Below are 12,500 nucleotides of genomic sequence, written 5' to 3' on the forward strand. Positions count from 1 at the left end.
CCCTCTAGATCAGTGTTTCTCAACCTTGACAATTTTAAGGCATGTGGACTTCAACTCCCAGAATTCCACAGCCAGCAATGCTGGCTGTGGAATTCTGGGAGTTGAAGTCCACATGCCTTAAAATTGTCAAGGTTGAGAAACTGCTCTAGATTCTTCTGTTTTCCCCATAAAAGCTACTCTGTGAGGTGGGTCGGGCGGAGGAAGAGGGACTGGCCCAAAATCACCCAGCCGGCGTTCAGGCCTAAGGCAGGACTAGAACTCACTACCTCCTGGTGATTGGCTCAAAGTCAACTAGCCAGCTTTCAGACTAAGATGGGACTAGAACTCACCGTCTCCTGGTGACTGGCCCAAAGTCACCCAGCCATCCTTTTATGCCTAAGGTGGGACTAGAACTTCCAGTCTCCTGGTGATTGGTCCAAAGACATCCAGCCAGCTTTCATGCCTAAGGCAGGACTAGAACTCCCAGTCTCCTGGTGATTGGCCCAAGGTCACCTAGCCACCTTTTATGCCTAAGGCGGGACTAGAACTTCCAGTCTCCTGGTGATTGGTCCAAAGTCAATTAGCCAGCTTTCAGACCTAAGACGGGACTAGAACTCACCATCTCCTGCTGATTGGCCCAAGATCACCCAGCCACCTTTTATGCTTAAGGCGGGACTAGAACTTCCAGTCTCCTGGGGATTGGTCCAAAGACATCCAGTGAGCTTTCATGCCTAAGGCGGGACTAGAACTCACCGCCTCCTGGCGATTGGCCCAAGGCCACCCAGCCACCTTTTATGCCTAAAGCAAGACTAGAACTTCCAGTCTCCTGGTGATTCGCCCAAAGACACCCAGCCGGCTTTCATGCCTAAGGCAGGACTAGAACTCGTCATCTCCTGGTTTCTAGACCTGCACCTTAAGCACTGGCCAAAACTAGCCCTCTTTTTTAAGCCAAAAAATACTAAACCTGCTGGCTGAGGGAATTCTGGGAGTTGAAGTCCACAAGTCTTAAACGTTGCCAAACTTGGAGGATCCTGGCTTAGATCCTGAGGAAACGTTGTCTTTTTCCTCAGGAAGGCGCCAAACCATGTTAGGAACCCTACAGGCTTGAGAAGCTCTGACTCCTGGAGTTTGCTGACTGTCCTCCGGCTTCGTCTCCGCAGGTTTTCCCCGTCCTGCTTCACGCCCTGCCGCTGAGAGAGGACTTTGAGGAATACAAAACGGTCTACCGTTGCGTCGCGTTTATTTACCAGAACGACCCATCACAGGTGAGTCCCTGTCCAGCCAGGAAGAATCAGCTTCCGCTCAGGTTGTTTGACCTTAACTTGTCCTCTCAGCTGTGCTTTTTGAAAAGAAAGCTTGAAACTCAGGCAAGTCCTCAACATACGAGTTCCGTGGCTAAGTGAGAAAGTTGCTAAGTGAGTTTTGCCCCATTTTTAGGGGCACGGTTGTTAAGCGAAAACTTTCAGTGTTGGAGCATTCATAACTTCAAACATTCATAATTCACAATCTGTTCCACTGGTTAACTGTCCTCACTTCTAGGAAATTTCTCCTTAGTTCTAGGTTGCTTCTCTCCTTGGTGAGTTTCCATCTGTTGCTTCTTGTCCTGCTTTCAGGTGCTTTGGAGAACAGCTTGACTGCCTCTTCTTTGGGGCAACCCCTGAGATACTGGAAGACTGCTATCCTGTCCCCCCTTGTCCATTAAACTAGACATACCCAATTCCAGCAGCCGTTCCTTATACTGTGTTTCCCTGAAAATAAGATCGTGTCTTTTTTTCCTTTTTTTTTTTTTTGCCTCTAAAAGGGGCATCAGATCTTATTTTCAGGGTAGGCCTTACCTCACCTTCTGTTTTCTGTTGTTGTTTTTTCTCCCCACAAAAGGTATTGCAACAGATTCCGGAGATCGTGCGAAGTAGTGGCCCTGTCCTGGGTTGCAAAAATCTGCCAACAGGTATGTCCCTTCAGAGTGGGCACTGTTTCCCCCGTCACTACAGCCGATCCATCTGTATTTCCTCTTCTTACGGAGGGTCTCTCTCTGGATGCGCGAAGGAGGCAGAGGTGGGCAGTGAAGGGGGCAGCTGGGCTGAATCCAGCAAGATGGAGTGGAGCTGTGCCTCCATCGGAATGGAATAGAATACAGAATAGAATAGAATTAGAATAGAATAGAATAGAATAGAATAGAATAGAATAGAATAGAATTAGAATTAGAATAGAATAGAATTAGAATAGAATAGAATTAGAATAGAATAGAATAGAATAGAATTAGAATAGAATAGAATTAGAATAGAATAGAATAGAATAGAATAGAATAGAATTAGAATAGAATAGAATAGAATTAGAATAGAATAGAATTAGAATAGAATAGAATAGAATTAGAATAGAATAGAATAGAATAGAATAATAAAATAAGGAATAGAATAGAATATAGAATAGAATAGGGTAAGGTAGAATAGAATAGGAATAGGAAGGGTAGAATAGGAATATAATAGAATAAGGAATAGAATAGATAAGAAATAGAATAGAATAACATAGAATAGAATAGGAATAGGACTAGGAAGGATAGAATAGGAATAGAAATAGAATAGAATAAGAAATAGAATAGATAAGAAATAGAATAGAAGATAGAATAGAATAGGATTAGAATAGAATAAGGAATAGAATAGAATAAATAGAATAGAATAAAAATAACATAGAATAGGAATAGAAATAGAATAGAATAAGGAATAGAATAGAACAGAATATAATAGAATAATAAAATATAGAATAGAATAGGAGTCAGAAGGGACCTTGGAGGTCATCTAGTCCAACCCCCTGCTCAGGCAGGAAACCCTACTCCATTCCAGACAAATGGCTGTCCAGTCTCTTCTTAAAACCTTCCCGTGTTGGAGCATTCACAATTTCTGGTGGCAAGTCGTTCCACTGGTTATAAGTTACAGGCAGCCCTTGACCTACGAAAGTAACGGAGCCCCAATTTTTTGTCGCTAAGGGAAACATTTATTACGCTTATTTTGCCCCATTTTGAGAGCTTTCCTGCCACATTTGTTAAGCGGACCACTGCAGCTGCGATGGCCGGCTGGGGAATTCTGGGAGTTGAAGTCCACAAGTCGACAACATCCAATGGTTGCGAGTAAATCTCTCTTAGGGTGAACGGAGAGAAAATATATCAGTAGTCCTCAGCTTTATAAAAAGTTCATTTAGTGACCGTGCAGAGTTACAACGGCACTGAGAAAAAGAGACGTAGGACCAGCGTAGCAGCATCCCCCCCCCCTACAGTCAGGTGATCCAACTTCAAACACTTGGCAACTGACTGGTATTTATGACAGTTGCGGCGTCCCTGCGGGTCACGTGACTCCCTTTTGCGACCATCTGACAGAAATCGTGGGGGAAAGCCGGATTTGCTTAACGACCGTGTCTCTAGCTTAACGACTGCATGCGACTCCCTCAAGCAAACCGTGGGCCCCGGAAGGTCCTAAAACGGGGAATTTTTTTCGGTCTCTGCAGAAGCCCGGAATCTCCTGCTTACCCTCCTGGCCAGCCTTTCGGCCCGATGCCCGGCCGAGTTTCAAACAGCCCTCCTGGCCAGCCCTGCGGAAGTCGGCACTTCGATCCAGGCGGCCATCGGCTCTGCTTGAAACGGCCAGGAAGGGGCGCTCTCCTCCCAGCTTCCGAGGACTTCCGAGGCCAGGCCAGGCCAGCGATGATGACGGTTGTGCAAAGAGCCCCACGTTCTTCTTTGCGGGCCAGGATCGGTCCGTCCACCGTCGGTTTTGACCCACCCCACTTTCAGCGTTTGCGCCCGATCCAAAGGCAGACTCTCCGGCGTTCCGAATTGCAGCTGGGCGGCTGTGTTTGTGTTGCATGGGTGGGAAGGGGAGAGAAGGGGGGAAACCAAGCGATTGTTTGATATTTTTTCCACAGTTAAGCTCTTTCTTCCTCCTCTTCCTCCTCCTCCTCCTCTTTGTGTCATTTGCATTTTCTGCATATTCCTGATGCTGGTTGCAAAAACAATTTGCTCAACAACTACTGCTAAGGGAATTTGAAACATCTGGATTTCCTTTTGGCAGTTTTCCATCGGACTGTCCCGCCACACAAGTTTGTGAGCCTGGGGGGGGGGGGAACCCCGCACACGACCTGTTTTTACTTCCAAAGGAAGTTTCTTTTTAACTCGCCCCGGAGAATAAATCCGCCAGGCGGTGAGATTTGAGGTTGAGTATCATTTATTTTTATTTTTTTTTACCGGCGAGGGAATTCGCTTTGATGCAAACATCCCAGGCTTTCAAAAATGCACTTTAGGCCAAAAGAAAAAAAAGACAAAAAAAAAAGCAGCCTGCAGAAGTGGTAACTCGTTTGCCGTTCCAGGAAGGCCGACATTAAGATCTGGTGACTTGCTCAGTTGTCAACACACACATTGTTGGCTGGCACCTTCCAAAGTGTGGCTCCTGGTGTGGTTGAGATCCGGTTTGATCGGTTTCGTTCTGTGTCGGCACTAGCGGGCGTTCACGCCCTGATGCAAATCGCTCTTGTGCGCAAGAGACCCACAACGGCTGCACGTTCGTAGCTGCTGCTCAATCCACCACTTTGCCTTGTTTGTGAATAGCAGTTCCTTTTTTTCTTTTTTCTTTTTTTTTTACAGTTATCACAACTATTATTCTGTTGATTTTTTTTGTGCGTGTTGCCAAAAAAAAAAAGAAAGAAAGCCGGGGACTGTGTCCGTCGCTCCGGGCAAAGTTTTCTCGGACCTTGACCGCCCCACGTTGTTTTGCAACGGGGCAGATTTGCTGTGCACAAAGTTCGTTAGGAGTTGTTATTTTTGCTAAAATGTGGTTTTTCTATGGGGTTTTTTTGGTTTTCCTAAGCTGGATTCCTGCCAAAAAGCAACGGCGTCACAAATCAGCTCTGCTGTTGGTCACTGGTATTTAAGATTTTAACTTTCTGGTTTGGCCTTTTTTTGGGGGTGGGGAAGAAAAGTTTAAAAAGTATACTGTATGCAGTACCTTGTAATAAAATTAAACACTTGTTTCTCTGAAAGCGGCTTCCCGTAACGTTTCTGAACATTGCAAAGACGGTAAGAGCCCCGAAAGGCTTAGCAGGGGATTTGTTAAGATCCCTCTTCTAAATAATTTCCTTTTTTCCCCTCAGCAGACAATTGCCAGATTAAAAAGTGAGCGGAAAGGCAGCCAAATTGCATGTGTTAGAGTAGGGGGTCTTCAAACTCGGCCCTTTGATGACTTGTGGACTTCAACACCCAGAATTCCTCAGCCAGGCACTGCTGGGAGTTGAAGTCCACAAGTCAAAAGGGTCATCGTTCCCTCACGCTGGCTGAGGAATTCTGTGAGATGAAGTCCACAAATCATCAAAGGGTCATAGTTCCCTCACGCTGGCTGAGGAATTCTGGGAGTTGAAGTCCACAAGTCATCAAAGGGCCATAGTTCCCTCATGCTGACTGAGGAATTCTGGGAGTTGAAGTCCACAAGTCATCAAAGGGCCGAATTTGAAGACCCCCTGTGTTAGTTAGAAAAATCTACAAAGAAATCTAGAATAGTTAATCAAGTCTCAGCTGACTGAAGTTGCTCTCGTAAAGGCTAATAAAGATCAGACGTTTGTGTTTTGTATTTTTAGTAGGCTTTTTCTCTCGCCTGTATGAGTTTATAAATAATTCAAGGGGGCGAACTTGCCTATTTCCTCCTCCTGTTTTCCCCACAACATCCCTGTGAGGTGGGTTGGGCTGAGAGACACTGATTTACCTCAAGTCACCCAGCCGGCTTTCGTGTCTAAGGCGGGACTAGAACTCGCCGCCTCCTGGTGATTGACCCAAATATTCACCCCAGCTGGCTTTCATGGCTACGGCAGGACTAGAACTCGCCGCCTCCTGGTGATTGGCCTAAAGTCACCCCAGCTGGCTTTCATGGCTACGGCAGGACTAGAACTCGCCGCCTCCTGGTGATTGGCCCAAACTCATCCAGCCAGCTTTCATGGCTAAGGTAGGACTAGAACTCACCATCTTCTGGTGATTGGCCCAAAGTCACCCAGCTGGCTTTCACATCTAAGACAAGAATAGAACTCACAACCTCCTGGGAGTTGGCCCAAAGTCACCAAAAAGGTTTTCATTCTAAGGTGAGACTAGAACACAGGTCGGCAACCTGCGGCTCCGGAGCCGCATGCGGCTCTTTGAGCCTTCCCCTGTGGCTCCCAGCCTCCTCTGCCTTTGCAGAGAGAGACAATTGTGCTTCCCTGCTTCTCTCTCTGTCTCTCTCTCTCTATGTGTGTGTGTGTGTGTAAAAGAGAGTGCACTCACAGTGTTCTCCGAGGAGCTGAAAAGCTTACTGGGCGCAGCTCCTCCCTTTGCTGCATCTCTGCAGGAAGCAGGAAGGGCAGGAGAGAGCTAGCTAGCCCAGCTAGGCTGACTCAGGAATTCTGGGAGTTGAAGTCCATGAGTCATAAAAGAGATGAGGTTGCTTACCCCTGAGCTTGTTGGACAACAGCTTGAAGCTTGCCAGGTGAGCAGCAGATAGGAGGAGGGGAGGAGAAAGAGAGAGAGAAAGAGAGAGAGAGGGAGAGAGAGAGTGGGGGAAGAGGAGTGGCAGACCAAGGGCAGATAGAGAGGGAGGGAGAGAGAGACCCTTTTGACATCTAAAATGAAGATAACACTGCGATATCAATTTCCTTACCTTGTGGTATGAATTTTATTCTCTTTAGCATTCTCTTGGTGATAATTGTTTTCTAATAGTATGGATATTCCCAAGAGTATATTAACTTTTATTTTCTAAGTGTGTGGTGTTGTGGAGTATGTATGTGCGTGTGTGTGGTGTGTGTGTGTGTGTGTGTGTGTGTGTGTGTACGTGTATATATATAATACATATATCTATATATATTATGGGTTTTCTGAGGTGTTCGCGGGTATTTGTATATAGGTCTTTGGTTGTTCGGGTTTTCTCCCGCGTAAAATTGGAAGTGTCTTGGCAACGTTTCGACGAAGTCACATTCGTCATCTTCAGGCGGGGGTTTTTAGCTTCTTGCTTTGAGCTTCGAAGCACGAAGCGAATAACACCAGCATGAAAGATGACGCATGGGACTTCATCGAAACGTCACCAAGACACTTCCAATTTTACGCGGGAGAAAACCCGAACAACCAAAGACCTATATATATATATATATATATACACACACACACACACAAACATACACACACACGCGCACACACACACCTCTATAATAAAGGTAAAAAAAGGATATATGCAGTGTTATCTTCATTTTAGATATCAAAAGGGTTTTGCGGCTCCCAGTGTTTTGTTTTTGGTGGGAAACGGGTCCAAGTGGCTCTTCGAGTGTTTTGGGTTGCCTACCGCTGGACTAGAACTCACCGTCTCGTGGTGATTGGGCCAAAGTCACCCAGCTGGCTTTCATACTTCAGATGGGTTTAGAACTCACCCTTTCCTGGTTTCTAGGTTAGCAATTTATCAATTTCAGTTTATGTATGTATGTATGTATGTATGTGTATAGGTCTTTGGTTATTTGGGTTTTCTCCCATGTAAAATTGGAAGTATCTTGGCGACGTTTCAACGAAGTCTCATTCGTCATCTTCAGGCTGGTGCTTGCTCCTAGAAGCACGAAGCCGAAAGCACCAGCCTGAAGATGACGAATGAGACTTCGTCAAAACGTCGCCAAGACACTTCCAATTTTACGTGGGAGAAAACCCAAATAACCAAAGACCTGTGTGTGTGTGTGTGTGTGTGTGTGTGTGTGTGTGTATAAAATAATCTATGCTAGAAATTCAAAATGACAAATCTCTGCTCGCAATTTAAAACCCAACAGATTTATTTACAAAAAAGGGGAACTGCAAAGAACCAGAATCTGAAAAATACATTGGTTTAATCCAAAATGTCACCTGAAACACCAAATGGGTCTTCTTGGCAAGGCTGAATCTTCACCAAGGAGGCACCTTTATTTGGGGGGGAGGGGTTAGGGGGGGGGGAGAAGGGACCGTGTCAGAATGACGAAGCCCCCCCCCCGTGTTGACGAGCTAGCCAAGATCCACTGCCGAATCTGCTAGCTGTGAGGGAAACGCGCTCCTGGCTTAATGATGATCTGACCATAAGCCTCCTTTTGTTCCAAGCACAGGATCTGAGCTGCGGCAAGAACTAGGGAGAGGAAAGACGCTCTATGGAGGATACAGGGAGTCCTCAACGACCGGCGGTTCAGAGTTACGACCGTCCTACCCAGGGCTACTTAGGACCCAGATTTGAAGTTACGTGATCGCATTTAAGGTGCTCAGCAACCAGCCTGCTTTTTATGGGTATTTTCAGCATCTCAGCGAAACAGGAGCACAATTTATGACATTTTTTTTTTTTTTTGCCAGAAATTGGTGTTTATTCTGGTTTCCAGTGGAAAATGCCCATTGGGTAAAATGGATTCGCTTAACAACTAACAGTGCTCGCTTAAGGACCTTAGTGATCCAAGTCATAGCTGTAAAATTGTGACCTGCTTAATGACCAGCACAACTTTTACGTCCGTACTTCCGAGCTGAATTACGGTCGTGCGTCAAGGACCACCTGTGTTTGAAAGATCTTTTCACGCATTCGCCTCCCAAACAAAAGGCTTGACCTGTGTTTGCAAGATGGCGGTCAGGAATATGGTCGCGCGCCCCACAATTCCCAGCCCTTGTGCTGCAGGGCGCAGAGACCTCCGATGGACTAGGAGATTGTTTTCTTGTAACTTGCAAAGCGGGGAGGGGGAGGATAAAGGAACGGCCTAAATGATGCATACATGAGGTTAAAACAAGCCACCCTCAATGGTGGGATCACGAGAAATATAGAAATACGCACCCAGACACATGTAGAAGACACGGCTGGCCACAGCGCGGGAAGCCGTGAGGGGCACCAGCTGATCGAAATCAACCTCTTCCAGCTGTTCCAGCTTGGCTGCCACCAACCTGCCAGGCAAAAGTCAGAGGAGACATCGGTTCTCCTGCCAAAAGGGGTTTGGGCCTTGGGACAGAAGAGGGGAGGAGGAGAAAGAGGGCAAAGAAAAAGAAGGGAGGGAGGGAGGGAAGAAGGAAAGGGAGGGAGGGAGGAAAGAAAGAAGAAAGAAAAAGAAAGAAAGAGAAAAAGAAAGAGAAAGAAAAAGAAAGAAGGAAAAAGAAAGAAAGAAAGAAAGAGAAAGAAAGAAAAGAGGGAGGGAGGGAGGGAGCAGGAAGAGGAAGAGAAGGGGACGGGAGGGAGGGAGGAAGAGGGAGGGAGGGAAGAAGGAAGGAGGGAGGGAGGAAGGAAAGAAGAAAGAAAAAGGAGAGAAAGAGAAAGAAAAAAAGAAAGAAGAGAAAGAAAGAAAGAGAAAGAAAGAAAGAAAAAAAGAAAGAAAGAAAGAAAAGAGGGAGGTAGGGAGCAGGAAGAGGAAGAGGAAAAGAAGGGGACAGGAGGGAGGGAGGAAGAGGAAGGGAGGGAAGGAAAGGGAGGGAGGGAGGAAGGAAAGAAGAAAGAAAAAGAGGAAAGAAAGAAAAAGAAAAAGAAAGAAAGAAAGAAAGAGAAAGAAAGAAAGAAAGAAAAGAGGGAGGTAGGGAGCAGGAAGAGGAAGAGGAAGAGAAGGGGGACGGGAGGGAGGAAGAGGGAGGGAGGGAGGATGGTAAAAGGGAAGCAATGAATGGAAGAAGGAGGGAGGGAGGGAAGGGAAGAAGGAAGGGAGAGGAGGGGGAGGGGAGGAGGGTAAAAGGGAAGCAATGAAGGGGAGGGAAGGAATGGAGGAGGGAGGGCTGGAAGGAAGGAAAGAGCAGGAAGAGAAAGGAGGGGGAGAGGAGAGAGGAAAAAGGAGGAAGGTAAAAGGGAAGCAATGAAGGGAAGAGGGAAGGGAGGAAGGAAGGAATGGAGGGAGAAGAGGGGGAAGGAAAGAGGGAGGGAGGGAGGTAAAAGAAGCAACAAAGGCAAGAAGGAGGGAGGGAGGGATTCCTCCACCCTCTCTCTCCCACCCCTTCCTAGACCCCCTTAACAGCTTCCTCTTTTTTTTTCCATTTTTAAAAGAAGCCGCTCTTTGGAAGCCGAAGGAAAAAAGCATTTTGGGCCAAGGGGAGGAATTCCGCCTTTCCAAACGGGGGGGGGGCTGCCAGGGGGCGGGGGGGGTCCCCTCACCTGCGGACGTAGCCCAAGGTGATCACGTCCTTCTCCAGCGGCAACTCAAAACTTATCTCCGGGAGGTCCGGCACCACCGGTAAGATCCCATTTTCCGGTTCTAGGAGAATCCTGTTGGGGAGGGCAGGAAGCGTCAGATCCATCCCCTCAGGAGAGAGCTGGCAGGGACCCTGGAGGTCCTCTAGTCCAACCCCACGCCATTTCAGACAAGGGGCTGTCCGGTCTCTTCTTAAAAGCACCCACAGCTTCCGGAGGCAAACCATTGCCCTGATGGTTGTACATCACAGATCCAGAGCTGGAAGGGACCTCGGAGGTCCTCTAGTCCAACCCCCTGCCCAGGCAGGGAACCTTGAACCCTTTCAGACAAAGGGGCTGTCCAGCCTCTTCTTGAAAAATCTCCGCTAATGAAGCCAATACAACTTCTGGTGGCAGGCGGTTCCACTGGTTAATTGTCCTCCCTGTCAGGAAGTTTCTCCTTAATTCCAGGTGGCTTCTCTCCTCTGTGAGTTCCCATCTGTCGCTTCTTGTCCTGCCTTCGGGCACTTTGGAGAATAATTTGACCCCCCCCTTCCCTCTTCTTTGGGTCAGCCCCCCCCCCAAATACCGGAACACCGCTATCATGTCCCCCCCCCAAGGCCTTCTTTTCCTCTAGAGCGGCGTTCCCAAATACGTTTTCGTCTCCACGCCTTGAAATCATCTTCGTTGCTCTTCTCTGCACTTTTTTTTTCCCCCTCCAAAGTCTCAAATCTGGTTTTTTTTATTTATTTCACCCAAAAAGACGCCAGGAAGGTTTGCTCCCCCAACCCAAAGAGACCCCCTTTTTGGGGGGGGGGATCATGCAAGCTTTACCTCTCTTCAGGGATCACCAAGCTTGGGCGGGCTTCTTCCTCCGTCGTCTCAAGGGAAATTTCTGCAAGGGAGACGGAGATGGAGACTCCGTCAAGAACAGGGGGGTCTTCCCAGCTTGGTCACTTTAAGACGGGTGGACTTCAACTTCCAGAATTCCTCAGCCAGCCCTCAGGGCTGGCTGAGGAATTCTGGGAGTTGAAGTCCACCCGTCTTAAAGTGGCCAAGTTGGGAAGACCCCACCCTGGTCAAGAAGTCTCCAGGGTTTCCCCCCACCCTTTCGGAGCACGAGAAGAAGGAAGGAGGCCCGTATCCCAGAATCCCCGGAGGACTGGGGACTCACCTGAGGAGCCCACGGGGGGCCCGCTGGGTTCCTCGGCCGCCCGCAGCTCCTGCGGAAGGAAAGGGAGGAGGCCAAAGCCCATGAATTTCATTGTGAGCCAAAGACACAAATGACGCCAGAGGTGAAATCGCAAACAAAAAAAGAGAATCCGTCGGCCGATCCGCTCTCTGACCTTAGTCGGTCTTCCCGCCAACTGGAAGCAAACCCCCCCCCCAAAAGCTGGATGCGGGATGATCCTTATGTGTAAGGGTTTAAGGTGCTGGCCCAGAGACCGGGGGATTGTGAGTTCTAGTCCCGTCTTAGCCATGCAAGCCAGCTGGGTGACTTTCGGGCAATCACCAGGAGACGGTGAGTTCTAGTCCTGCCTCAGGCATGAAAGCCAGCTGGGTGACTTTGGGCCAATCCCCAGGAGACTGGAAGTTCTAGTCCCGCCTTAGGCATACTGTAAAAGGTGGCTGGGTGACTTTGGGCCAATCACCAGGAGACTGGAAGTTCTAGTCCCGCCTTAGGCATACTGTAAAAGTGGCTGGGTGACTTTGGGCCAATCACCAGGAGATGGTGAGTTCTAATCCCGCCTTAGGCATGAAAGCTGGCTGAGTGACTTTGGGCCAATCACCAGGAGACGGTGAGTTCTAGTCCCGCCTTAGGCATGAAAGCTGGTTGGGTGACTTTGAGCCAATCACCAAAGTTCCCTCACATCTTCAAGTTGCCCAAATTGAGGTCCAGTGTCTTAAAGTGTCACATCGGTCAGTTGCTGAGAGATTTTGAGTCAGACTCGTTACCTCAAGCTCACTGGGAACTTCGGCTCTCTGCTCTTCCTCCTCCACAGCTCGTCGCTTGGCATAAGTCACCTGCTGGATGTTGGCACAGCGGGCCCATAATCCACGGAGAGTGGGATGCATCCATCCTGGGCCAAGGAAAAACCAGCACGGGTGGGGTAATAGGGCAAGAGGCACCGCTTTATAGGCAGTCCTCGGCTTACGACCGCAAAGGAGCCCCGATTTTCCGTGGTTAAGCGAGGATGTTTGCTAAGTGAGTTTTGCTCCATGTTACGACAGCGCAGTTCCTAACCTGGTTGTTAAATGAATCTGATTCCCCCATGGACTTGGCTGGTCAGGAGCCCGTCAAGGGGGAATCGCGTGACCCCTGCAACCGTCATAAATACACGCCAGTTGCTAAGCCTCCAAATTTTGATCGCGCGACCGGCGGCAACAATCGTA

General features: G+C 48.1%; 2 protein-coding genes across 11 annotated transcripts in view; one reads left to right on the top strand and one right to left on the bottom strand.

Annotated features, from left to right (window-relative positions):
* Window positions 1–8,736, top strand: part of IPO4 (importin 4) — a 41,885-nt gene extending 33,149 nt beyond the window's left edge. For 3 of the 8 annotated variants that reach the window (XM_039338047.1, XM_039338046.1, XM_039338051.1), the window contains 3 exons: window positions 1,140–1,244; window positions 1,858–1,927; window positions 3,478–5,004. In XM_039338047.1, coding sequence (XP_039193981.1) covers window positions 1,140–1,244; window positions 1,858–1,927; window positions 3,478–3,608 — 306 coding nt within the window. In that variant the 3' untranslated portion in view covers window positions 3,609–5,004. Of the gene's footprint in view, window positions 1–1,049; window positions 1,245–1,857; window positions 1,928–3,477; window positions 5,005–8,089 lie in introns of those variants that run through there. The other 5 variants (XR_005556091.1, XM_039338049.1, XM_039338048.1 and 2 more) reach the window with 5 other exon arrangements.
* REC8 (REC8 meiotic recombination protein) overlaps window positions 7,771–12,500 on the bottom strand; it is a 27,071-nt gene continuing 22,341 nt past the window's right edge. For 2 of the 3 annotated variants that reach the window (XM_039338064.1, XM_039338061.1), the window contains exons 14-19: window positions 12,063–12,187; window positions 11,281–11,329; window positions 10,941–11,001; window positions 10,092–10,202; window positions 8,799–8,905; window positions 8,313–8,577 (exon numbers count right to left, since the gene is read on the bottom strand). In XM_039338064.1, coding sequence (XP_039193998.1) covers window positions 8,459–8,577; window positions 8,799–8,905; window positions 10,092–10,202; window positions 10,941–11,001; window positions 11,281–11,329; window positions 12,063–12,187 — 572 coding nt within the window. In that variant the 3' untranslated portion in view covers window positions 8,313–8,458. Of the gene's footprint in view, window positions 8,115–8,312; window positions 8,578–8,798; window positions 8,906–10,091; window positions 10,203–10,940; window positions 11,002–11,280; window positions 11,330–12,062; window positions 12,188–12,500 lie in introns of those variants that run through there. The other variant, XM_039338063.1, reaches the window with a different exon arrangement.

Source organism: Crotalus tigris, unplaced genomic scaffold, assembly GCF_016545835.1.
Source record: "Crotalus tigris isolate CLP2741 ecotype Arizona unplaced genomic scaffold, ASM1654583v1 scf7180000017690.20705106771:4171800, whole genome shotgun sequence".
Taxonomy (NCBI): Eukaryota; Metazoa; Chordata; class Lepidosauria; order Squamata; family Viperidae; genus Crotalus; species Crotalus tigris.